Raw genomic sequence first — 26,735 nt, 5'->3', positions numbered from 1 at the left:
GACGCTTTAGTTGCGTATATACATACGTGCGTCCAGAAGAAGCAAACAATCTCCGTAAAAGCAAGTAGAACGTTAATTATGAATGAAACTTGACTCAATTTTCCGTGATTTAGACTTCTAAATAATTGAAGAAAAGGCTTAAATAATTTTAAGTGACTAAGGCTTCCCATTGTTAATTTTTTTAACATTGTTCTATACTGTTTAGTGTGAAAATAATACACTATATATAAAAAAAACATGTATCACACAAGTGCAGTGCAAACAAAATAAAATAAAATACTTCTTTTATTTAAAAAAAAAAAAAAAAAAAATTACTGTTACTATTGTCTACTAATTTACGCTATCGAGTAGCACTTGTATACCGAATATTACTTGAGTATTGTGACCATTGAGTTGTTTTCAATCGATTGAACTTCAGTGTCTGCTTAAGCAGCCGAGTACTTCGCTGAAGTTTTTCAAGTAAACAAAGGGGGGGCAGGCGATAAATTTATCAATCACAGAGGGTTTTCTCAAAGGGTTTAGATCGCACTGCTGGCTGGCTAATTGAACGTTGAGTTAGAATCGGTCCCAGGATATCGGCGTTTCGCTCTAATCCGCGACATGCAGCCGGATCGATCTTTCGCGGGCAAGGTCGCGGCGAGACCGTTGTCGTCCCCGTTATCGTCGACGTCGTCGTCAGCGACGGCGGCGGCGTCGGCGGCGTCGGCGGCGTCGGCGATTTCAAGCGGCAGCGAGTGGCAACGCCTTGACGGATCGTACATGTTCGGACGACGCCGGTAGACTGAGCGTCGCGACGTTCACCACGGCGTCGCGTTTCTCTCCCCCTCGAATTCTCTCGTTCTCTCTCTCTCTCTCTCTCTCTCTCTCTCTCTCTCTCTCTCTCTCTCTCTCTCTCTCTCTCTCTCTCTCTCTCTCTCTCGCTCGCTCGCTTTTTCACTCTTTCTCTTTACCTCTCTCTTCCTTTCTCGCATAGTAGCGCCCTTCGTCGTGTTTACTAATGCATAGAGAAGAGTTTTACAAGTACGGAACATCGCAATTTAATCTTTGGCTCGAAGCATCCAGCATTTTACTCGGGTAAGATAAGGAAACACAAGATGTGTATGTGTGGAACAATAATATCAAACATGTGAAAAATTTTAAGTAAAATTCATTTGACCATCTGGTGGAAGGTTCTTAGTTTAAAGCAATGCAATTGAAGCGTGTTGGTGTGACCTCTGGCTTTATTATTGACTTTGTTATTTAAGTAATTTTGTATGAAAACATATGAGAAATGAAATAATACAACGTATAATGTATAAATTAATAATAATGTTTTGTATGTTGTAATTGCGTTGACTCTCTTTATTACATGTCGCGCTAGGGAAACTATTATGTATATATACACACTGATATTTTCAAATATTTTCTTTTAATAGTTGAATTTTTTTTTTTTCTTTAAAAAGTAGAGAGAATATTTGCAAAGATATATAGAAACGCACACAAAAATTTAAAAAATATTCAATATTTATATTATTTGAAAACTTGATTTATATTTTAAATATAGAAAAGCGCATCGCATAGGAATACGCAAGTAAAGCAAACGGATCTATTGTTTCGTGTTCGCTAACGACTTCTCCGGGCGATTCTATTATTCGGATGATATAAGGTCGCATATCCGGATGTTCTCGAATTCGAATGCATAGAAATGCATTGTCTTTGTGCTATATAAATATTTGCATACGCGACATAACGTGAGAAGGATGCAGTCGGTGATGCTAATTATAATATGGAAACCGTGTTATTATTAAGAATGTATACTTTACGAATCTTATCTCGTCATGAATAATAATAGCCAATTGTTCATGTGCGCAGTTTTAGTTATTAAATAACTAATGCTTAGATAAATTTAAGTTATATCTATGGAAAAAAGTATTATCCACAGAATTTATAGAGAAAATAAAAATAATTTTCTAAATTACTGGTACCATGAACATACAGAAATAAAACAATTGAGGAAACCTTGATCCGAGATCTCTAGAAAAGAAACAGTTTTATTGCTGCAACCTTAACAGCGTATTATACTAATTTATCTCAATAACTGCACACGCTCTCTAACAATTCCGCCTCAATCGATGCCATATTTCACAACATCACGTATTACTGTATGTACCACGAATAAAGAGTTAAAAATAAAAATTTATGTCACGTTTACTTGTAAATTTAGAAGTAGAAGAGAATAGAAAATGAAATGAAATATTTATTCATTTGCTAATAAAACATTTCTTCCGTCAATACGTATGTCATAGTGGATCGATTTTCTGAAAAAGAATATATTGCAGATTTAAAAGGATATTGCAGATTTTCCTGCAAGGCGCATTGTAATGTTAATATTGGAAAGTGGTTATAATTACATTTATAAATGTTATATTTAGAAATACATATTGAGAAACATATAATTTTTCAATAATTATTAATGTATTATATTTCGCACGTTGTGTATATATATATATATATATAATTAATACAAAGGTCGTCCGAATGAACATCGTATATATAATAAAAAATTGAAAAAAGAAAGTAAGAAAAATTGAGGAGAAAGGAGAAAGAGAGAGAGAGAGGGGCAAAAAGTCTCATTACATCTCACTGTTCGAGTTCGTATGCGTGAGATCGATCAGATCGCGGGGCACGTAATAACGACCAGCGGCCTTCGCGAGAAAGCACCGAGGCCGCGCACGTGTTTCCCTTTGCACTCGCGCGCGATTTTGCTGTAACTACACGCTCTCGTTTTCTCGAAATCACCTCTTCGAGGGTATCGCTTCCTCCTCGAGGGCGCGCGCTGCTCGAAAGGCGGCGATCACGCGAAAAGCAGGAGCGACCGCACGCAACGACAAGTGAGCCAGTTTCGCGTTTCGGCCTCTTCAAGGTCCTCTCGCAAAAAATTGAAATGAAATTTATTCGAATCTTATAAAGATTTATCAAACGTAAAACGAACTTCATTTCAATAAATCGATAATGCGATAGAATTTTTCTGGGCTAATTTATTAAAATGTTCTAAAAAGTAAATAGCAAGAAAAATGCTATAATAATCTAATATATCATTTGCGGTTGCAGAAAAGGGGTAGGTGAGGTTCTCGACTTTGATCGGCGAGAACGAAGATTACACCGACTCTTTGAATTGCCGTCTCGTTCTAACTTTTTGCCCTCCGCAAGAAACTTACATCTGTGTGGCAAGTAAGAAGTTCCGATCCAATTCCGACGACGGTGGGCGAGAAGTTTTTCTTGATCCTCTCGAACTACGCACGTTGAGTGACTGTGAAAGAGCTTTACGTGAAATTATATGTCGTAAGCGTTATCTATGACAGATATTCGGCTTGTATACATTACGACTGGATCCCTCTTTCCGAGTTTGAGATCCTCAAGATATGTGCAATTCGAGACAAACTATTCCTTAATATTCCTTCTCGAAAATTAAAACGATCTTTTTCCCGAGAAAGTTTAATTAAATGCCGTTATGTTTCTTCCATGTTTTGGATTTTTAACATCCAACGTCTAGGCAAATATACAGATAAAATAAAAAATTAAAATCAAAATAGATTATATTTAAAAAATTATAAAACAAAAATTTAAAAAGATAAGAATAAAATTAAAAAATAAAACTAAATAATAAATAAAGATTTACATAATATCAAAAAATATAGAAAAAAGAAATATAGATGTTTAAAGACAATTATAAACAACTGGTCATATCATTTCATTTGGAAAGGAATAGGCATGTATATCTGTAATTCTGAAATATTAGTCTTATTGATGAATGGATCAAATTCTATATTTTGAAAAAGTAATCCGCCTCCCTCTCCCCCTTTTGAATTATTTTTCTAAAGACGCGGGATGCAAGCTGACTTGGACACATGCCGTAATTTACATTCGTTATCTATTCTCCGATTGTGTATGTATGTATGTATGTATGTATGTATGTGTGTGTGTGTGTGTGTGTGTGTGTGTGTGTGTGTGTGTGTGTGTGTGTGTGTGTGTGTGTGTGTGTGTGTGTGTGTGTGTGTGTGTGTGTGTGTGTGTGTGTGTGTGAGACAACCCTTTCTCTACTCGGTTAGGATACTACCGTTTTTCCGATACTGTCCACTTTTCACAGTAGAATCCTAAATCGATGGTGACACGTGCCGTATCCGTATTACGTCACGGAAATTGATTTTTTCGACATTTCGATCTTTACAACTAACTCAAAAGTGGAAGCTTTTATATTTTCCTTTTGGAAAGAAATCGAAGTTCAACTTGAATATTTATAAATATTAATCGATATATTACCTCACACTGTTCTATACATAATATCTGAAATTGTAGATTCGTGAATAAGAAAAGTTAAACTATATATCAAATTATTTCTTATCAGACATAAAAAATATAGTTTTTACTGACAATGATTTATTTGTCGTGAGTTATAAAAAAATAAATATTAAAATAATGATAAAATCGTGCTAAAATTATAATATGTACAAATGACTCACTAATATGGGCTCATTTCCAAATTAAAACTAATCTTCAGACTGAAGTTGCAACTAAAGCTATAATTAAAATTATTTTTTACTCAAACTCTATATAAAGTGTTTACATCCTAAAAAAGTTTATTTTTTTATATTTTCTCTTTTCTTTTAATAGCCATTTGACTGTTAAACTTATCGTTCATTCATGCTACAAATAATAAATAATAATAGTTAACACAACTACAAGTAATAATTAACGATAAAAAAATTAATATTTGCAAAAAGACAACTAATTTTATCAATAAAAAGCGAATGCAAAAATTATAAATATAACATTATAAATACGAATAGTAAATCTTTTTTCTATTTATTATATAAATAATGTGAATCAAATCATATTACGATTACTAAATTTTATTTCATTAAATATTATAGAGCCTTCTATCTCTATAAATTCAATACTTCGTGTGTATTATTATTATTTCAAAAAAAGATATCTATAGAATGTTCAGGAAGTAATATTTCTGTCAGTAATAAAAATTTATATAATTTTTAATTCCACTTGATAATTTTTATCTAAGCTATATATTTTTTATTAGTAGAAAACAAGTATAAAAACAACGAAAATGTAAAGTGAAATTAATATGCAACAATGGAAATTCCAAAATTTTTGTTCATCACTGTGATTGCTATAGGACTAAGCGGTTCGCTAACATGGGCTAATCCTTTGGCTAATCCTGAAGCCGAAGCTACAGCCGAAGCTGGTCCTGAAGCCGAAGCTGTTGCTGAAGCTATAGGCGAAGCTGAACCTGCATTACCTCTATTACCTCTAATATCTCTTGTAAGTTTGTCAATTTATATGATACTTTCATCAATATATAAAAATATAAATTTAAACTATAATATTGTATTATTTAATATTCTTTTCTTGTCTAGCTGGTATCCCTCATTCCAGCCATAAAAAGCGGTTAGAACGCAAAATTAAAACGAAGACGATTATTATGCTCCGATATTTTTGCGCTGCGTTATAAATAATTGATTATATCTATATGATGTGATTAAATAAATAAATGAATACGAATATGACAATATCATCAATATTTTATTTTACATACTATCCAAATAATATATACAAAAATTCCTATATCTAAATGCTTTTTAATTGTATTTTCTTTTCTATTTAAATTATATTGCCCAATTAATACAATATTAATAAAAATGAAAGTATATATACCATATACTTTCATAAATTTATATTTAATTTATATTTATTTATATCACATTAATTTACATCCTTTTTACGAAAGAATTTTTTACAAACTTACAATTCTTTTTACAATCTTTTTCATATTTTCTATGCATATCAAATATTTTGATGTCTAGCATTTCATGGAAAAAAATGTGTTAAAATTAATTTTTCTAAAATTTATAATGAAATATGAAATGTGATTATTATTTAAATTCCTGTAGAAAGCCCATAATAATTTGGAAATATGAAAACCTAAAATTAAGTACGTTGCCAAACAAATTTAAAGTTGAAATAAACGAGATAAAAACTATGCGAAATCTTGCTGCAATTCCATAAAAATACTTATATATATTATAACGCTTATACATATAAACGCTTATATATATGTATATATATGTATATATATATATATATATATATATATATATATATATATATATAATATGTTTATATATATAGATATATATAAAAGAAATTTGTATTTATATATATTTGTATATAACATGGAATTGTAAATATTGAAATGTTTTAAAATACATTTTATAATAAAAATAATGCAATACATGTTGTATTATTATGTCTGCACAAATTCCTATTTATTAATCTATAAATCTATAAATTCATAATTCGTATCTATAAAATTCATAAAAGTAATTTGATTTTAGATATTTTTATATATAATATATTTTAACCATAAAAATTATGAACAATGGAAATATTTTACGCTAAAATATAGTTGAAGATGACAATGTTGCAAAGATAAAATTTTTTCTATGTTTTTTACAAAAAGTTCTATATTATAATTTTAGATAAATTTTTTAATGGCGCTATAAGAATCAAAATAATTATTGATATTTTAGCAATTTGAATTAATAAATTTGAATAAATAATATCTAATAACAAAATAATGTGATTTCTATGTGTGGTTTTAATTTTATTTACTTGTTACAATTTGTGTGGAATTGAATACAAGATAATTTTTAATTTAGATAATTTTTTATGTACAATTTGAATGATTCGTATCTCAAAGTGCCAGTTTTTTATATCACATATTTTGTAAAAAAATCTTTTTCTGTACAAGATATGGCGCCGTATATCTAATGCCTTTTCATCTTTTTTTAAGATAAAATATTTTAAAATAAATTATAAAACATAAAGATATTCTAATTTTCAATATAATTTAGTAATATATACTTGATCGAAATAATACATGCTAATTTCAACGTAAAAAAATTTATAATGTTACTGACATTACAGGATCCAGTATGTTTGAAATTATTACTAAGAAACCTTCAAATAAATCTTTTGCAACAAAAAGCAAAAGCCATATTGAACGATATAAATAAATTTATTATATCATATATACGACGTTATTATATATGCAGAATATCTCTTAGATTTTAACGCACACAATTTATGTATTTGACAATTTTTTATCTAAGCTATATATTTTTTAATGCTAATAAATCGAGTTATCTCTAAGTATAAAAATGTTGGAAGTGTAACGCAAAGTCAGAACGCGACAATGGAAATTCCGAAACTTTTGTACATTGCGGTAATCGCTATAGGCCTAAGCGGTTCGCTAACATGCGCTACTCCTTTGGCGAATCCATGGGCTGATCCTGAAGCTGAAGCCAATCCCGAGGCCAAAGCTATAGCTGAAGCTACAGCTGAAGCTATAGCCGAAGCGTTAGCTGAACCTGAACCTGCACTACCTGCACTACCTCTTTTGGTAAATTTGATGTCAATTTATATGATATTTTTCAATATATAAAGAATGTCAGTCCGTGTGCACGTCTTAAACTAAAACTTATTATTTAATTTCTTCTATTTAGGCGTTCCTATTTTCTTTACCGGCTGTTCAGCATTGGATAGAAAAAAATTGGATTAATGGTTAATTAAGTTCAAGAAAGTAAATTACAAGATTCAAATATTTTTGTGCTGCGTTTTAAATAATTAATTGTATTTATGAAGTTTTATTGAATAAATAAATAAATATGCATAAATAATAATATTATTTTATGCCACATACTACCTAAAAATTATATGTATTACACATTTTATATATATATATATATATATATATATAGATGTGTATGTATGTATGTACATGTATACACGGAAAGAACACTTTTGGCAAATCTAAAAATTTAGCTACATACAGATCTGAAAACAGATCTTTTGTTGGATCTTTAAAATTATTATATACAATGTTTAAATTGATTGTTAGAAGATCAAACATTTTTGCAGTATTATCATCATATTTAGATGCTCTATAAAATAATTTTATATACATATATTGTAATTTTTAATGATTTTTTTCTATATTCTTTACATAATATTTTATATTAAAATTTGCAATAAAAGCAAGCGAAATCAGATTATTAATATTATTAATATTTTTGAATAATATATATAGTAAATTCTAAGAAATAAACGTCTAACAAAAATGTTTGTGCAATTTTATATATTATTTTTCACATTTGAGATAATTTGCTTTTAATTGCGTATAAAATATTTATTTATAATACAATTGTCTAATTTCTTTTGAAAGGTATTATACGTATTACTGTTCACAATTATTCGAAAAAATTATACATATAAAATAAACCAAATAAAAGTTATATGTTTATGTTGTACATATCTTTCAATCGTGTGTTTGAGTAATCTGAATTTATATTATGCATTATTTATTCTTCCTTTTTAGATAAGGAAGAAGGAATATAAACTTTATACAACTTCGATAAATAAAAAATAAATGGACATATCTACGTGCGCACTTAAATATGCACATATGTAAATATGCATTTACTTATCAAAGTTCATGTACAGAATAAAAATAACTTTATGCATTATTTATGTAACGTGAGTTTAAGTGATAATAGCGTGAGTAAGTTTTAAACATTTTCTCTCCGTGTTTGATAATTCATATATAATTTTTGATAAGAAAAGATTAATATTTATATATAATTACATATATTTGAATTAATGTTAACATCTTTTAGTGAAGTTAATATAAAGTAAATGGCTCAATTTAAATTAAAAAATATGGAAATGCTAAGAAAAGCTAATACGTCATAAAAATGTCATTTTTTATAAGCCTAATTGTGTAAAATAAATTAATGAATTTTATTAATAATTAAAAAACAATTGTTGCGCGAGTCAATGGCATTAATACTGTTGCTTACGGGATACACTCGAATTTGACTTCGAGTTTGACAATGTTCGCTAAACAGAATCCAGGAATATCGCGTAAGCGATCGCTCATTATGTCGAATTAGATCTTGTTTGATTAATTCGCCGAAATGTGTAATTACGCGAGTTTCGATGATGGTAATATTGAATTGTGAAAGGCTATATTAACGACCGTTTGCTATCAATTTCGCGAGATTGTTGATTAAAGATTACCTTCAGCTAAAATACATAGATAAAAATAGAGGAAGGGGGAGAAAAGAAAAGGAACACACAGAAATGCAACAAATTACCAATAATAATTGTAACTTTTTTAGAATTAATATAATAACATTTTAATTTATTTACCGATATTACCGTATATTTTTATATCAATTTTACATTCCGCGGCTTTGCATCCATTGTGAATAACATATTTTTTTGCATAAATTTGATGAGTTGACCTTTACCGGGAAGCTGGCTAATTTGTTTATTAGTTTTCCGTTGCAAGCGACTCTGAGCCAAAAGTGACAATAAGCCAAAACTTTCAGAGTCTTTAATTATTGTATTGGTTATATTAACGACTGTTACATATTTCTTGAAAGTTAAAAATAATAATTTTTATGTAAATTCTGTGCATCAAAATAGTATGTGATTCTCATTGGCCTCTCTTTAATTTGTATTTTGATTTTAATTGTTATCTGCATAAAATGTCAGTTTTAATTTTCTAACTTTTCAGTACACTTTATTGTTAGTTAAGACCACAAATTTAAAATGCAGTTTGCAAAAGTTTTGTCGGAAAAAAACTACGGAGGCGTAGACACTTTTCTTCGAAGAAAATGTTAAAGAAGAATGAAGAAGAGTAATTTTTTTTCTCGAGAAAACCATATAGCAGAAACAGGATTAACATTTTAAAGTACTATTAATAACTTTAACATTATATAACATTATATAACAATATATACTTTGTTAAATATCTTATAAATCTTTATGAAAGAATCAATATATAGAAGAATCAATATAACAAACAGAAAAAAAGGACAGAGAAATTTCTTATTTTTGTATAATTTATATTTTGCTTAATTTACGTAACATTTTACAAAAACTTACATATTTCATGGACATGCACTTCTATTATTTTTTTTTCATCTTTATCGCGACTAGAATGAAATTTTTATGTTTCCGAATAATATTTCGTCGAGTAAGAAGATTTCAATTTATGCAATATAGTACATATCAGTTGTATTTTATATTCTATATCATCACATTCTATATCAGTATAATGTTTCAGAAATCGATACAAACATCATTATGCATAAATAAAAAATTAAAAACAAACACCATTATGCACAAATAAAAAAAAATTAAAAAACGAAACGACTATTCGATAGAAAATTCATGTATAAAGAAACTGCAAGTTTATGTTTTGCATCTTTTTTGCTCAAATGAACTATTAACATATCAAAATTATATTATTTCTTCTTTCATTGATATAAATTATATCTCTGAAAAAAATTAAAAAATAATTAAATTCATATGTGTATATATATATATATATATATATATATATATATATATATATATATAAAACATACTTATCAAAACTTGTATGTTATATGCATAAAAATTATATTTTATATACAAAAACGCTGTTATCACTAAACTCACGTTGCATAAATAATGCATAAAGTTATTTTTAGACATTTTTGTACATGAACTTTGATAAGTAAATGCATGTTTACATATGTGTATATTTAAGTGCGCATGTAGATATCCATTTATTTTTTATATAAAAATTATATTTTATGTTATTTTATGTAGTCCGAAGATTTTAATAGATTCACATAAACTTCTGAAGGCAATTATTTGTTCTTCCGTATTATATGAATCATATGCATATTCGATAAATCTTTATAACTTACGAATATATATAAACTAGTACAGAACATCTTATTCAGTATACAGTTGAACTTAAGCAGCAGCTAATTTAAACTAGAAAGTATGAAAAACTATAAATTAATAGCCGTCTTTGCACTGATAGTGACGTTGATAGCAAATGTAGTTGGTAGGGCAATAGATGTAAGTGATTAATACTACAATTATTTTAAAACTTAATATTATTATTATTAATATTAATATAAGTTTAATCATATGTTTCTCGCCATTAAACAAAAATTTATGACATAAAACTTTTTCATGGTTATCAACACTTTTAATAACTAATTTTAAAATATATTTCTACATATACGCGTATTTTTCTTTCTTTTCTTATTTATAAAAATTTAGATTTATAAAAATTTAGATTTATAAAAATTAAGAAAGTTATAATTTTTGAAAGTAACATTATCAAATTATAAAAATATCTAAGTTAAATTTAAACTTTCACACATCTTGTATAGATAAGTATAGATATTGTATAGATAAGTTTAGAAAAGGAAGAAAAGAAATAAAGAAGAAAAAAGTGTGATACAACAGTAAAATGTAGCAATAATATCATAAATAATATCATAAAATAATATCATAAAACTTGTTTTAAGATTAGTGTAAAATAATATTTCAATTAAATATATTATATTTTTAATATCATAAAGTTAATTCTATATATTTTTTTTAGCCTGCCGTGTTAGCATCACTAGTAGGGTAGGCACCAGAATAAATCTAAATAATTACAGAAAATTGCAAAATTATTAAAAACATATTTCCAAATTGAATGTATCAACAAAACGTTAATAATGTACATGTAATACATGTAATAAATTAATAATAATTGGGACAATACAACTATCTTTAATTTCCTATTTTTCTTAAATCCTTTAATTTCTTTCTCTCGCAATAATATACTTTAAAATTAATACAATTGTATTTGTATTTGTAATTAATTTGAAGATAGAAAGAGAGAAATTTTTCTCTTTTTTTAATTTGTAAATTTTACCATATTACTAAATCTTTTTTCTAAAGATTTTATTAAAGAGAAACCGCAGAAAAATAAATATGTTTCTTTGAAATTGAGAATGTTGAATAAATAGAATAGTAGAAAATAGAATAGTATTTTTTTTTTTGAGAGAGAACGATGTTATAAACAGGATTGATAATGTTCGAAATAATTGTAATTTATATAAGAATAAAAAAATAATAAAAATCAAATTTAGCATTACAAAATATGTATATTATTATAATTGTATATGTATATTATTATTAATGTATATTATTATATATTATTGTAATATTCGCTAATCTTCATATAATAATAATATTTTCACCTACAACTGAACGTACATTAATCTGAGATTGTAAGTTTCAAACTCGAAACGGTTTCAAAACAGTTCGCGTTTGTATTAGAACTCAAAATACTCAAGCATATGAGAATCTGCTTTTCCAATTGTTGTTTGTTACAAACAATTGTACATAAACAGATTTCGATCGAGTACCTGTATCGTGTGAATGTATATGTATATTGCATGTGTTATATATATCATACAGATAATTATTTCATATAAATATCCGTTTCATATAGTACCCGCTTTACTCACAAGTATTTGCACATCAAACGACTAACACGCTATCGATATAATTAAATCTAATTTAAAAAATAAAATTTTTTAAAATTTGCAATATTTAAAATAGCTTTCATCATATCTTATTATTAAATTATTTGGAAAGATAAAACTGATATAGATTAAATAATTTTGCAAAAGAAGATATAATAGTTTTGCCAATAAAGCGTACATGTATCTTAAGTACGCTAAATAACGATTTTAAGGGATTTTTCACATAAATTTAAAATGAAAACTTCGTATGATCATATGAAATTTTTGTCTTAAATTCTTAAAATACACTCTGTATAATAAATTTGGTATAATTAAAAAAGTTTAGATAATAAAAATAACAATATAAATAATATAAGTATAAAACAATATTGCTGTGTTGTATGATTCTTTTTCCAGCATTAATATATGTAACATTACAAATCTATCTCGGCTATGAAAACATTAGCAAATTGTGTATAGTCTCAAATAAAAATTGTCAATCTTTATAAAATATAATACATAGTTTTATTGTAACACACTGCGTATAACTTAAAAGTTATTAAAAGTGTAACAATTTTTAAGTATAGAAAACTCACGTGCAAAAAGAATTATATTTATTATAACTAAAGAATTATATTTATATGTAACTTAAACTTTGATATGTGTTTTGATGTCTTCAAAGAAATTGCCAATCGTAAAGATTATATTATTATTTCTTCCTTGTATGATATAATAAAAAATTTATATAAATAGTGATAAATATGAGTAATGCAATAAAAATATAAACAAATATACACATATTAAAATTTGTAATATTAAAACTATATTTTATATTCATTATTAAATGCAATAATGTGTTCCGTGTAATAGTAATAAATTATATATTGGAAGCGATAATTTATTTTTCTATATAGATAATTTATGCATGATGGTTGATAAGTATACCTTCAAAGCTTCTTGTGTAAAATTAATATAGATTTTCAATTTGAAGTAAATATATCGTATGTCGCTTAACTTAAGCAAGAAAGAATGAAATTAAGTTAATAACTATTTTTGCGATGATTGCGACATTGGTGGTAACTGTAGAAAATGCAAGTTTAAGAGTACGTAATTGATCCATTTTATTCATTTTTATGTTTAATTTTAGTATATTATATTATTATAATATATAAATGTATTAATATTTTTACATTAGAGGAGAATTTATAATTTCAAATATTTATGAATATATTTATAACTTGTAATGTATTGGAATGTATTCTTATTTCCATTTGTACACTTTCTGTTTCTCCTTTTTGAAATTTATTCCGTAAACATTATAAAACTTATAATATTAGAATTTTCCATTATGCAATTATAAAGCTATTCAAATATTAAATTTCAAATACATTAACAAATCTTGTATAAATAAAAAAACAAGATAGAGCAAAAAAATAGAAAGAGAAGGAGAAAAATGGTACAATGGTTGATGACATGACAATTATATTAAAATTAGCATAATGACTTTTTATTTTAATATATCATCTTTTCATTACTTTAATATTATTTAAAAATATATATACTTTTCAGAATTTATTGGAATCGCAACATTTGTTGAAATAAAATTGTACAACGTAACGTAAATAATTATAAAGTTAATTATAATCTTAAATTGTGATTCTAAAATGAATGTATATCAATAAAATATTAGTTACAAATATTATATTATAATTGTCGTTTATATAAAATATCACTTCTAATTTCCTGTCTTTCACATTTCATCGAAGAAAAACTTATATCTATATATTATAACCTATGTAATATATAATCTATATCATTTTAAAGAGTGTTTATATATTTGGATGAATTCGCGTGTGTATATTTGTATAAGAAATTTAATATAACATATAACTATCAAAATTTTACTAATATGCATTTTGTAAAATTATATTTTTTAGATAAATTACATTTATAAGTATTTATATGTAACTTATCTACATGTATTATTGAATATAATAATATATTTGATGCAATAATGATAAAATAGCAGATTACCGCAAACGATAATTTTGCCACATAAATAATATATAATAATTGATAAGTACAAATTTTATAAAAACATCTCCTAGAAAAATTACTTAATATAGAATATTTCATTTTGAAGTAAATATATCACATCTCGTTTAATTTAAGCAAGAAAGAATAAAAATGATTACATTGTTTACTATCATGCGACGATTGCGATAATTATGACACTATTGGTAATTGTAAATAATTTTTTTTTATTTCTTTTATTTATTTTTGATTTCCTATCTTTCCTATATTTTCTAATTTCTAAGTTATCATTATAATTCATAAATTCTAAAATTAATACAATAAGAAAGAAATTTAATTTCTTCGAATTGAGTACTTTGTTTTTAAATTTTTATTGAATTTTATAAATAAATCTACAATGAAAGATTAAAAATAAAAATCAATGATAAATTATTAATAAATTTAACTAGCCAATAACAACAGAAAAAAAAGTGAAAAAGAAAAAGAAAAAGAGAGAGAGAGAGAGAGAGAGAGAGAGAGAGACAACGAGAGAGAAAGAGAAATAAATTTTTATTTTTCTTTTTTTTTAATTATATTCCGCAATTTTGTGAAAATTCATTCCGCAGAATGCTTTTCATTATTTTTTCGTTTGCTTTTTTCGCGATTTACATACTGTTTTTACGCGTTTCCAAATCACATTTAGTTTAGAAAAGAGAACTCACTCATACCGTAGTTCATATCACATTATTTTACTTAATATAATTTATCAAGTAACAAACTACATACTATATTAAAAGACAACAAAAATACATTCTAGAAAAATTTATTCAAAAATAAATGTACATGAATAAATATTTTTTTTACAAAAAAGATATTGATAAAAAAAGAAGCTTGTTTTCTTTCAGCAGAAGAATACTACTTATATTCATACTTATAATTATATATATATAAAACCATACTACTTACATACTAAAGTTGGTAGCGTTTTAAAATACTACTCATGATTTTAGTGGCATATAATTTATTACATATATTACATATTTATTTTATACATTCTTCGGAAGAAAAAGAAAAAGAAAAAAAAAGCATAAGATATAAAAAAATATGAATATAAATTGTAATTAAATATAAAATAAAATATGATATTGTTTGTTTCAAAGGTATATTATTACAATATCTATTAATTTTCTTTCTATACACTTTCTTTTATAATTAAATTTTACATACCAATTTGCAATTGCAGTTTTATATGTAATTTCAAATTTATTTTAATTGTGACAATATTAACAAATAATATGTAAACTCAAAGATTCTGTTGAAAATATTGTCACATTTCTAACGATTTTGCAATGTGCATACATTCTAATTATTGTTTTATTTTATGTCATTGTTTTATTTATGACGTCCAAATTAGATTTATGTTTTTAAATAAAATTATGTATTTTTTAGGAGCACAATAATGATACAATAATATAATGGAAAGATTTCTCGTAATGTGTTAGAAATAATTGTTATAATCGTAACAATTATCGTATCGATAAAAAATTTATATGCATAAAAACTGCAAGTTAATATATTGTCTTCTAATTGTCACGTCAAGGCAATTACTAACATGTCGAAACTATAATAATATATTATAGATATATCTTTCTTATTTGAAAACCAACTTGAACTTTGATAAGTAAGTAAATAAATAATTTAATAGATATATAAGCACTGACACGTGTGTACTAAAATTTGTACTAAAATGCATAATATAAAATACATTTTTATGTAGTATTAAATGTACCGATAAACTTAATATTCAATGACATCGAATAATAATAATTTGGCAAATTCTCGAAAACAATAATTTGTTTTTATGTGTTACATAATTCACATGATATTTGATAAACATATATGTATATATAAAGCAACATTTTTGAAGTAACATAGAATATTTATTGCATTGACAATATATACAGTTCGCTTACTTTGGACTATGGAAACTATGAAATTGATAATAATCTTTACCATTATTGTGACATTGATGGCAACTACAACTACTACTCTACAACAAATAGAGACTAAAGAACCTATAAAGAAACCTATAGAGAGCCTTTCTGTAAAAGATTAATGCTACATATATATTCTTTTAGTTTAATTATATTTATAAAATTTTAATAATATTTTTCTCTTTTCTAAGGTAAACTAAAAAATATAATATTTATAAGTCTTTTATGTACTTTTAACTTCCGATCCTTGTTGAGTTATGTTTCTACATATTTATTCATTTTTAATTTTTTTATTTTTTGTGTTGCATTATAAATATTAAACAATTTATAACTTTATATATATGTAAATTTATATTTTGAAAGTATAAAAGTGTTTACATGTTAAATACACAATGTATAAGTTTGAATATAGATTTTGTATAGATCAAAAGAAATAAAAGAAAAAAAGTCAAAATGAGAGAGAGAGAGAGAGAGAGAGAGAGAGAGAGAGAGAGAATACGTACGTGTACATGCTGCATTATTCGTATACCGCAGTAATATTGCAATTCTCTTAAAATTAAGAAAATATTTATTATAAAACTTTTTTTAAAACTTGTATTCGAAAGTAATTTGAGAATCTTATATTTTTCAGCCTGATGTGATAACAACATTACAAGGTTCTACTTTTGGAAAATAAAACATAAGCAAAATGTGCGAAATTGATATTCTAAAATAAATATCTTAGTAAAATATTAACTAAAGAAATATAAATTTATTGTATAATCTTACTTTTACCATATTCCTAAATTTGGATTTTCTCAAGCAAGCGAATGAGTAGAGGAAAAAAGGAGAAAGAGAGAAGAAGAAAATAGGCAAGGCAAGAAAAAAAGAGAGAGAATGTAAAATATATAAAAATGTAAAGAAATATTTTTTGATTAAATTATTGAAATGTCATTATATAAATTTATGTTACAACTGATGCCTGAATTGTTCAATAATTTAGCTGCTAATTAACGACATCGGCGTATTGCATCTCTGACAGTAATATGACGGTCGAATTTCACATTTATTATTTGTTTAATACGAATACGAATTGCTGGCAGCATAATTTGATCATCACTTCCGTTTGCAATGTAAACAATTATCGAATTGCTGCCGATTGCGTTGTCTCAAATATAAATTAGCGTTTTGAAAATAATAATCGTAATAATCTTTAATCGTAATAATCCTTTTATTACGCTTTTTATCATTAAAATAAAGTTTATGTAAAGTAATTATTAAAAATTGTGAAAATAATTTCTAATAAATAAATTTTTTTAAACAAAAGATATATTTTATATTTATACTATATTACTATGCTTTATTATAATATTAATTATAATATAATTTTATGTTAAAATTGCATTAATTTTATAAGAAATTGAATATTAAAACTATTTGTAAAATTATTTTACAATTTTTGTTCAGAAAGGAATTGAATGCGATCAACGATTTGAAATTTAGTGAAATATGAAATTGCAATCATAACTCAAATAGCAAAATGTTAAGGATTTGTATGATAGATTCTCTAACCTCTGTAGTATTGCAATGAATTTCAGTATTAACCATTTGATATTCCTAATTAAGTTTCATATATTAACCTGCAATTTCAATGTAAATATATAATAAAGTTTCGATTTTGGAAGAATATTAACATATTAATATGAAATAGTAATAAAAATGATTAAAAAACGCTATATTTAAAAAAAGACTTTAAGAATTTAGAAACTAAAAAATTAAAGAATTATAATTTACACACACACACACACACACACACACACACACACACATTTTAATTTTATATGTAATTTACGTATTGTAATGTATTTATAATGATTCTTTAATAATCTCTTCGGACAATTTATTTAATGATAACTGTTGTTTTGTATTGTACATCAAGTTAAGAGCAAAAATCCGTGACGTATAGAAGTATAATGAAAAGTTTCAAATGAGGATATATCGCATATAGGGCATAGTTTATTATATTTGAGCTTTGTGGGTTGCTCTTTGAAGCAGTGCAGCGATGCGCGATGTAACGGCACTAATTAATTCGATAAAATGATGTCATAACGCAAATTAGGACGTTCCATGGGACGGCTGTTTATGCACACCGATTGTTACCGATTGTTTATGCAATCAGTATCACATACAAGTTACTTCGAGTTTATTTCAAAACATATTTTAATTCTTGTAACATTAAGTTTACAGAAATATTTGTATTTTTACAAAACTTCAACAAACGTTGAAGTTGCCACAATTTTATACTTTAAGTTATAGACTAATTACATATCATTAAATATATTTTTATTTCAAAAATATTATTTTAATACTGTTCAATTTTATTTAAATCTATTATATAAAAAATGTAAGACAAAAGTAAAAGAAACTTTCATTTCTTTCAGGTTCAGAAGACAAATATAAAATGTTATTTCTTCGTAGCAAATCGCACTGAAAGCACGAAAAGTTACTTCGTACAGGTGATTTGTTTCGTTCGCGCATTTTCTTTTGACACAAAAGAATTTAGCTCTTCTTGCAAAGAAGAAAAGTGAAGGAATGTTCATTACAGTTGAAAGTTGTCGACGAATCATCACGTGTAAGACTCAATTCGCGAGAAACGAACCGCGAGAGCCCCAGTTGCATCGTTACTCATTACGTCTTTAATAAAAATGTTCTTTCTTCTCTTTATAAAGAAACCCATACTTGCTCCATGACAATAGAATTCTCTAATAATAAAAAAGAAGCTCGTTTTTTCCACTCGATAAAATTTCTTGTAAAATAATCACAAAAGTTTAAACAGATGAAATCTTCTTTCACAAGAACTTGTATTATAAAGAAATTGTAACAATAGCAATAAAAAATCAGTGAACAAAGCTTGCAAAGCTACGTAATTATCGAGATTTTACTGACAAAATTTTATAATACAAAAAAAATATTAGTATTATGTAAAATAATACAAATGATAGAAATAATTAAAACAAAAGTATAATAGGGAAAAATAGAATAAAACAATATAATATATTTGTATATAGTACAGTAAAAATATATAAAATATAGTAAACATATTATATAATAAGGTTATGAAAAGATTAATTCAAACTTTTTATATATTTTTCAATTACTTATATTCAAAAACAAAATTTAAAACTGATATTAAAATAATTTTCTAGTTCTTCTCATCTTACTGTATTTATTAAAGAAAAACCTATTCAATATGTAAATCAAATGGAATAAAAAGATTATAGAGATTGAATTACTAATTTTAGAATGTCATATATATCTGTGTATATATAATTCTATTTTAACGTATATAAGCACAGAATATGGAATAAAATTGATATCCTTAAAATTATCTATAATATCAAAGCGAGGAAAATATGTTCTCTAAGAATAAGAAAAGTATGTTTGTCAATATAAATTAGTAGATCGATATAACTCTTCCTGCGGGCACTTTGTCAGACTATAGTATAGATAATCTGGCGAAGATAAACAGGAGTCTATTATAACTTCTAAATACTACAGGATAATAAACTTATCCTCATCCTGCGAGAGCAGTGAATTAACGACGGACTAATTCTCGCGATATAACGATGTTTAAAATAAGATTGCCTCTCAAGGAAAACAGATCTTTAGTGTTGTCAAATAAATTTGCGACGCCTTGGGAGGCCCAGCGAGATTATCGTTAAAAGGAGAAGTACAGTGAAGAGTCTGAGTGAAAGAAAATGCAATGAGAGCATCAAGAAGAAAACTTTTTATGCTTTTGATCTGATCTCTGAAGCGATAGCTTTTGTACTGACAATAATTTTTCACGACCAAGAAAGCCGCCAAACTTCATTCAAAAATTACACACACACACACACACACACACACACACACACACACACACACACACACACATGTATACATTGTTATACCGACATTCTGTATTCGTGCACCAAAGTTCGCCTTAATAAGCAACGCGCCATTCACGGTTCGCTCTAGAAGAGACAGTAAAAAGCGCATCTACACTCCGTTCGTTCTATAGACATTTTCATAACAAATAGAAAGCTATAGATGATAAAGTTTCGAGAGCGTAGTTAAGACGAAAGTTCTAAAGTAGATGAGACAAAATAATATTTGTTATCCGCAAATTTATCGATTTACGATTTTACTATTAATTTTCTTGTGATGTAATATAATTTCTCAAAATACTTTTGAGAGAATACTTTTGAAAGAAACATTGCAAAATATGCAAAATTTATTCCAGTAATGAAAACTAAATAAAACAAAAACTAAAACAAAATATAAAAAAAACCACTCGTGAAGGTAAAAACTCTAAATAGAAGAATATTTCCCTCGTAAATTCTGTTTGTATGACAAACATTTGACATTATTAAAAGATATCAAGATTTACTGCGCCAATTTTCACAAATTCTTTCACGAAATTAAAATCGATTTTTTTTATAACAAAGTTAGAAACTTGACTGTAGTTTTTTAAAATGCAAATTAAAAGAGTTAAAGAAGTGTATGGAACAAACTGCATTATATGTTATTCTTAATTATTTTAACTAACAATAGTTTATTAAATAAAAACTATTCTACAGATTATTTACAATAACATAAATTTAAATTTCCTTAATTTTAATTTTACAATCTTATTTGCAACATTATATTATATATTAAAGGAAGAAATATTAATTAGGTATAAAATAAGTTGAAAAATTCATTGTTCATTTTTATTAAAAAATTAACCCCAATCGGTCAAAGAATCGATAAATAGAATAGAAGTGAAGTCCGGATCATCCTCTCTGTATACCAACTTTCATTCATACTAAGGTTAACTTATGTTTATCCTTGAGGAGAGTTCTTAATTGGCGCACGAGCTTCGTGCTCATTGAGAGAAAAAATAGAAAGAGAGAGAAAAGCGGAAGTTGCACAACGATGAAATGCCAGCGGATCGATGAAAATGAGTCACCCAGTGTGGTGTCCCGGCAGGTCTACATAGGTAAATAGGTTACGCCATTGAGCGTGCGCCCTTAAGACCGCTTCTTCCTTACGGAACGCTTACTCGAATCGATAGAGAGAGGAGAAAGCGTGCGAGATGTCCCTATGCGAAAATAGAAAATCCTTCGTGGTTCATACATGCGATAGAACGATTTTATCAGCCTCAATTTCCAACTTCTGCACAGCTTTCTAGAGTGCACATATGGAGTGTTCTTCAATTTCTCTGAGCAAAAGTAACACGGCAGATCGAGAAATCTGGCGGCACATGCAACAAAAATGCAGAAATAAGAAATAATCGTAAAATTAATATATTTATAAAATTGATAATAAAAAAAAAATTAATAATAAATGTAAAATATATGAGTCTTAAAACATATAATTTCGTACACATGTTGTAAACATGTAGCATTGGATTTTCCGTTCCTCCTTCTTGATGAAAATAAAATGTCAGCACTTAGTACAAGGATTCGATTTTGGGGGAAATCTCTCTATATAGGACAAGTTCTTTGTTAAGTGCATTCTCAATTCACGAGAATTTCTCAATAACTCTTCTAAAAATTTCATGAAAGACGGCATTTTCTAGGAAGAGAAAATAAAATTTACAAATACTACTTTTGATATTTAATATAGCGCACTGTAAGAAACGATCAGCAAATAGAAATGCGCAATAAAATAAAAACGGTAAAATAGATAGGAAAATAATAAGAATGAAAACAACATATCGCTCTTTGTGCATTCTGCATGAATTTTCTATACCTCGACTTCTTCCTCGACTACACCATCGCTTTAAATTGAATATACAACAGCACTTGTAGCTGCAGCTGGCAAAAGCCATGACATTGTTCAACAATAAGAATTTTTTCTTGTCTAAGAGAGATGTCTAAGATTATTGCGAACGCAAAAAAAGTTCTAACAATTTTTTAATTGTTAGAAATGTAACATTGCATTATTTATTTGATTAAAATTTTATTAAAAATTTTAATTATTAGAAATCTAACATTGCATTATTTATTTTATTAAAATTATATAATATTTAATGTATAACAAAATACATATGCTAATTTAAATTTTAAAATATTGATATTTGCTTAAATGTTTTAAAATTATTTTGTAATAGTAAAAGGAATTGTCTAATTGACAATTTCTACATTATTTACTATATTTAATAATTTTATATAATATTCCATTCTATTTTCCTGTAATGTATCCTATTATTTATTACTTTTGTTACTTATTTGATTTTAAATTACATTGATATGTCAGAATATATTTTGTTTAAAGATTGAAATATTGAAATTTTATTTATTTGTATACTATTATACAATAACGGGCGACTGACAGTTGGAAATGCAAGAAGGATATCGGAAATGGAGAAAACGAAGAAATGTATCGAGAGCAAATAGGGTAGAACAACTTGATTGCGAAAAGCAGAGAGTAGAATTGACATTTCATTTCTGTACAGTTTCATTTGAACTTCTCCGTATCTCTTACTTCTAAGTTTTTTATTATTGCCTGATGTAATTTATGAGATGTACAAATATCTATTCCGAATGCAAATAACTTGAAAGCAGTGAGTCTAAAATCACGTTACAATAAAGTATATAAATAACATTAATTTATTAATAATTATGTGTGTGTGTGTGTGTGTGTGTGTGTGTGTGTGTGTGTGTGCGCGTGTGTGTGTAAAAAAATGTGTATATATAAATTTCTGCAATATATAATAAATTTAAATAATTTACAATTATTTAAAAATAAAATAAATTTTAAATAATAAAAATAATTTACAATTATTTAAAATATGTAAAATATAGATTATTGTGAGCTATATAAAATTTTTATAAGAGAAAAAAAAACGGACATATTTGAAATCTTTCCCTTTTAGAAGATAAGCATTTATACAATGAGGAACAAACAAAAAAGTTTGATTGTTATTACTTTTCTTCTTCTCAGGAAAATGTTTTTTAATGTTTTGTAATCGTTGTTATGATTATGAAAGTTGACTTGGCGGGCGTGGAAGAAAGACTACTGACTTCTTCCGCAGCTTCCTGAATTAGAGAAGAAAAGAAACGTGAGACGATCTCGTCGTTAAAGCCCACACCGCCCACTACTTATTTCGTAACGACTTTTGCGCCAATGCGGAATATCCGCTCTCGCAATGTTGACTCGTTTCAAGAGGCTGATTTCGCGGCTTTATTCAATAACGTTCGTTAATTGAATTTTTTTAACAATTAGCTCAGTTTAAGAGAGACAAAAATGTTTTATCTGGTTCGCGAAATTTATATAGGAATAATTGCACACGTGGTGTTCTTTAAAATTAAAAAAATATTTAATTAAAACTGAAAAAAGCCGAAAATATTTCTATTCAAAACGTGATAATTGCTAAAATTATTCGATAAATACACAATCAATTAAATTTATAAAATAAAATCAAAGAAAGGTAAATTTATAAAATTTCACTCATTTAAAGTTGTTCTACGAAAATAAATATAAAATACCATATTTAACATAATAAACATTATTATTCATTATAAAATAGATACAAACTGTACTTAAGGATTTATCTTTAATGAGATTGTTATTGGCAACAGGATATTTCATAAGTACAGCTAACTATACCACCATGTAACTACGAACTTTACATTAGGTAAGTCTCTGAACCAAACCAAATATTAAACTTTCTAAGCTTAGGTATCGTCCTAATTTTCAAAGAGAGAAAGAGAGAGGGACGGGGGAGAGAGAGGGAGAGAGAGAGGGAGAGAGAGAGAGAGAGGGAGAGAGAAACGAAGGAGCGATGTGTTATTAACGATTCCGCCGTTAACTCTCACCCGCTTCTAGATGACCTAATTTCCATCGCGTTTATCTCAAGCAGCCTATAGTTCTCTGTTGACAATTCGATCCTGTTTCCTCTCATACCGCGGGGGCATACATCGAGATACGAGCTACATATACACGCACGTCGATTCTGGATGTTCGCCAATGACCCTGCTACCCTTCAGTTCGATACTCGAACTGACTTCCTGTGGGTGAGATCACCCACAGAGTGGTATACCCTCTATTTTTCTTCTCTGCTGCATTTCACCGACATTTCTCCACCAATCGCGCATGCACCGAATACCGTACACGTATACCGCAAATACCGTAAACTGAGATAAATATCAAGATTTCTTTAAACATTTGAAATAGGCGAGGAAATTCCATAGGACGTTAGTTCTTCTTATTCTGCTCCGATAAATATAATCTATTTATAGAAAAAAAATATATAATTGTTTTTTGCGTTTTAAATATATAATCAAGATACATGCGTGTTGTATGACTACTATTTTACATTAAATAAATCACAGTCACGGAAATGTCAACTTTTTATAACTTGTATTTTTATTTCAAATTAATTATAACAGAATATTCCTCAAAGCCTTATTTTAATTTTAAATTAAAATTATTAAATTTAATGAATTATGAAATATATCTTTTATCTCCTTCCTCTCTTTTTCCCGAAAAACTAGAAAAACTCATATGTCACAATTATGTCCCTCTATTCTATTTTATTTATGACTAAGCTATTATAATTAATTGAATTAATTTTAGCGACACGTAACAAGTGTAAATAATAAATGAAAACAGATACATAATAAACAGCATGCAAAAGTTGACGTCAGTCGCGTCATCACCCAGCCAGGTGAAGGTTCGGATTTGTGTATTAATAATGCGCCTATCGACTTTTCCATCATGCGCATCAAGTCTGGCAAAGTTGTTGCAATGCCGTTTAGAGCTATTTTAAGGTCTTTGGCCTTGAAGTCTTGCGCTTTCTCGCTTAAAAGGGCAAAATCCGAATAGTTCTTATCCGCGGGATAACGTCTCTCGTGACGTGGCGTACGTGATCCGCCATAATCCGCTCGCCGAAACACGTGAACCCGTTTCGAGATTCGAGATAATCTATTCGGAATTGTACTCATCGAAATTTCAGAAAGATGAGATTATTTTTTAATATACAAACAATATGTAAACGATATGATAAATAACACACAATAAATTATATAACAAAAATAAAAAAGTAATAAGTAATAAATTTATTTATAATAAGTATGATGCTCCAATTCTCCGTATGATCTCCATTTCTCTTTGCTTTTCAAGTCTTTTGACGTTTTCCATGCTAGAATAAAATTTGTCAACTATTGGAATGACAGAAAGAGAAAGAAATGCTAAAAAGCACCAAGTTCAATCGATTGTATTAAGTAATTCAGCGAAACGAATAGTAAGTACCGTTATCGCATGTAATAACGGCTAGAAATAAAGACTTGTTCCTGTTCCTTTTGAATGAAGCCTATTTATAATCAACTATATATGACCATGTCACATATGAAGAAGAATTGCATTTATCTCATAATAATAAACCAGCTATTTCAATGTCGCAGAATTTAGATTTTTTTTTTCCATTCTCCATGTTTGGTATTAAAATTTAAACAGTTCAACAGAAATATAATTAATAATTTAATCTAAATTAAGATTAAGGTTTGTCAAATATATGTGATGTTCTAAAATAAATTTGTAATATTAAGTGAAAGAAAGAGAGAGAGAGAGATTTAATTATTACGTTAATGCAATATACATGTCAATTAATCATTATAATAATATTATAATCAATATCAACAGTAATAATATATATAACTTGATACAGATAATGTTAACTTAATAATAAGTATTAATATTTAATTTAATTAAATATGAATTTATTAGAAGCGAGTGAAATTAATTTTCCACAAAATGTAAAATTAAAATATCAGATTTCGACACAAGCAATAATTCAACCTCAATAATCTCTGAAATTTTTTAAACCTTATTTTTTTTAAAATAGAGAAAACAAGAATCCTTTCTCAACGTATTTTAACAATCAGCAATGGCCATAAATATTTCACTCAAAGCTCATTGTCTCATTCTGTCTTTTTTTTTTAACCTGAGTCTCGGTTACAGCAGAACTAGGTCTTTCCGATTCGAGGATCGTATCTTTAGGCCGGCAATTTATACCCCCTTTCGAAACCGAGCACACGCCAGCGAGACAAAGCCTAGTCGCTGACGTATGAAAAGAAAAAGTGGGATTGATAGTAGATGGGAAGGAAAACCCCACAGAAATTATAGGATTGGGACGCCCTATTTTCGGTATATCGGATATCCCTTCAAGGATCACGGAATCGATATCTCAAGATCTATCATCTTCGTAATATCCATAAATGTTTCTTTTCTGGACGCAATTTACAATGATTTTTACATGATTTTATATAACTTTATAGAACTTTTTAAAAAGTTAAAAATT

At 26.9% G+C, this 26,735-nt stretch overlaps 3 protein-coding genes across 13 annotated transcripts in view; 2 read left to right on the top strand and 1 right to left on the bottom strand.

The window, feature by feature from the left end:
- The window catches only part of LOC105423034 (octopamine receptor beta-1R), an 89,213-nt gene that overhangs the window by 33,873 nt on the left and 28,605 nt on the right, over positions 1 to 26,735 (bottom strand). For 2 of the 11 annotated variants that reach the window (XM_089074186.1, XM_089074187.1), the window contains exon 1: positions 363 to 891. The exons of 6 other annotated variants lie outside the window; for them this stretch is intronic. The gene's annotated coding sequence lies outside the window, so the exon portion shown is untranslated. Of the gene's footprint in view, positions 1 to 362; positions 892 to 26,735 lie in introns of those variants that run through there. 3 more of the 11 variants (XM_089074185.1, XM_089074188.1, XM_089074184.1) reach the window with 2 other exon arrangements.
- LOC148937111 (myrmicitoxin(1)-Pr3a) lies at positions 5,099 to 5,566 on the top strand. Its single transcript, XM_089074197.1, has 2 exons — positions 5,099 to 5,316; positions 5,412 to 5,566. The coding sequence occupies exons 1-2, from the start codon at positions 5,128 to 5,130 to the stop codon at positions 5,445 to 5,447; spliced, it is 225 nt and encodes a 74-aa protein (XP_088930323.1). The 5' UTR covers positions 5,099 to 5,127; the 3' UTR covers positions 5,448 to 5,566.
- On the top strand, positions 7,166 to 11,676 carry LOC105423036 (myrmicitoxin(1)-Pr2a). The gene is made up of 3 exons (XM_089074195.1): positions 7,166 to 7,456; positions 7,560 to 10,974; positions 11,510 to 11,676. The coding sequence occupies exons 1-2, from the start codon at positions 7,181 to 7,183 to the stop codon at positions 7,620 to 7,622; spliced, it is 339 nt and encodes a 112-aa protein (XP_088930321.1). The 5' UTR covers positions 7,166 to 7,180; the 3' UTR covers positions 7,623 to 10,974; positions 11,510 to 11,676.

The sequence above is a fragment of the Pogonomyrmex barbatus genome, unplaced genomic scaffold (assembly GCF_055798465.1).
Source record: "Pogonomyrmex barbatus isolate J1 unplaced genomic scaffold, ASM5579846v1 scaffold16, whole genome shotgun sequence".
In the NCBI taxonomy this organism is placed as follows: domain Eukaryota; kingdom Metazoa; phylum Arthropoda; class Insecta; order Hymenoptera; family Formicidae; genus Pogonomyrmex; species Pogonomyrmex barbatus.
This window is presented reverse-complemented; position numbering and strand designations above follow the sequence as displayed.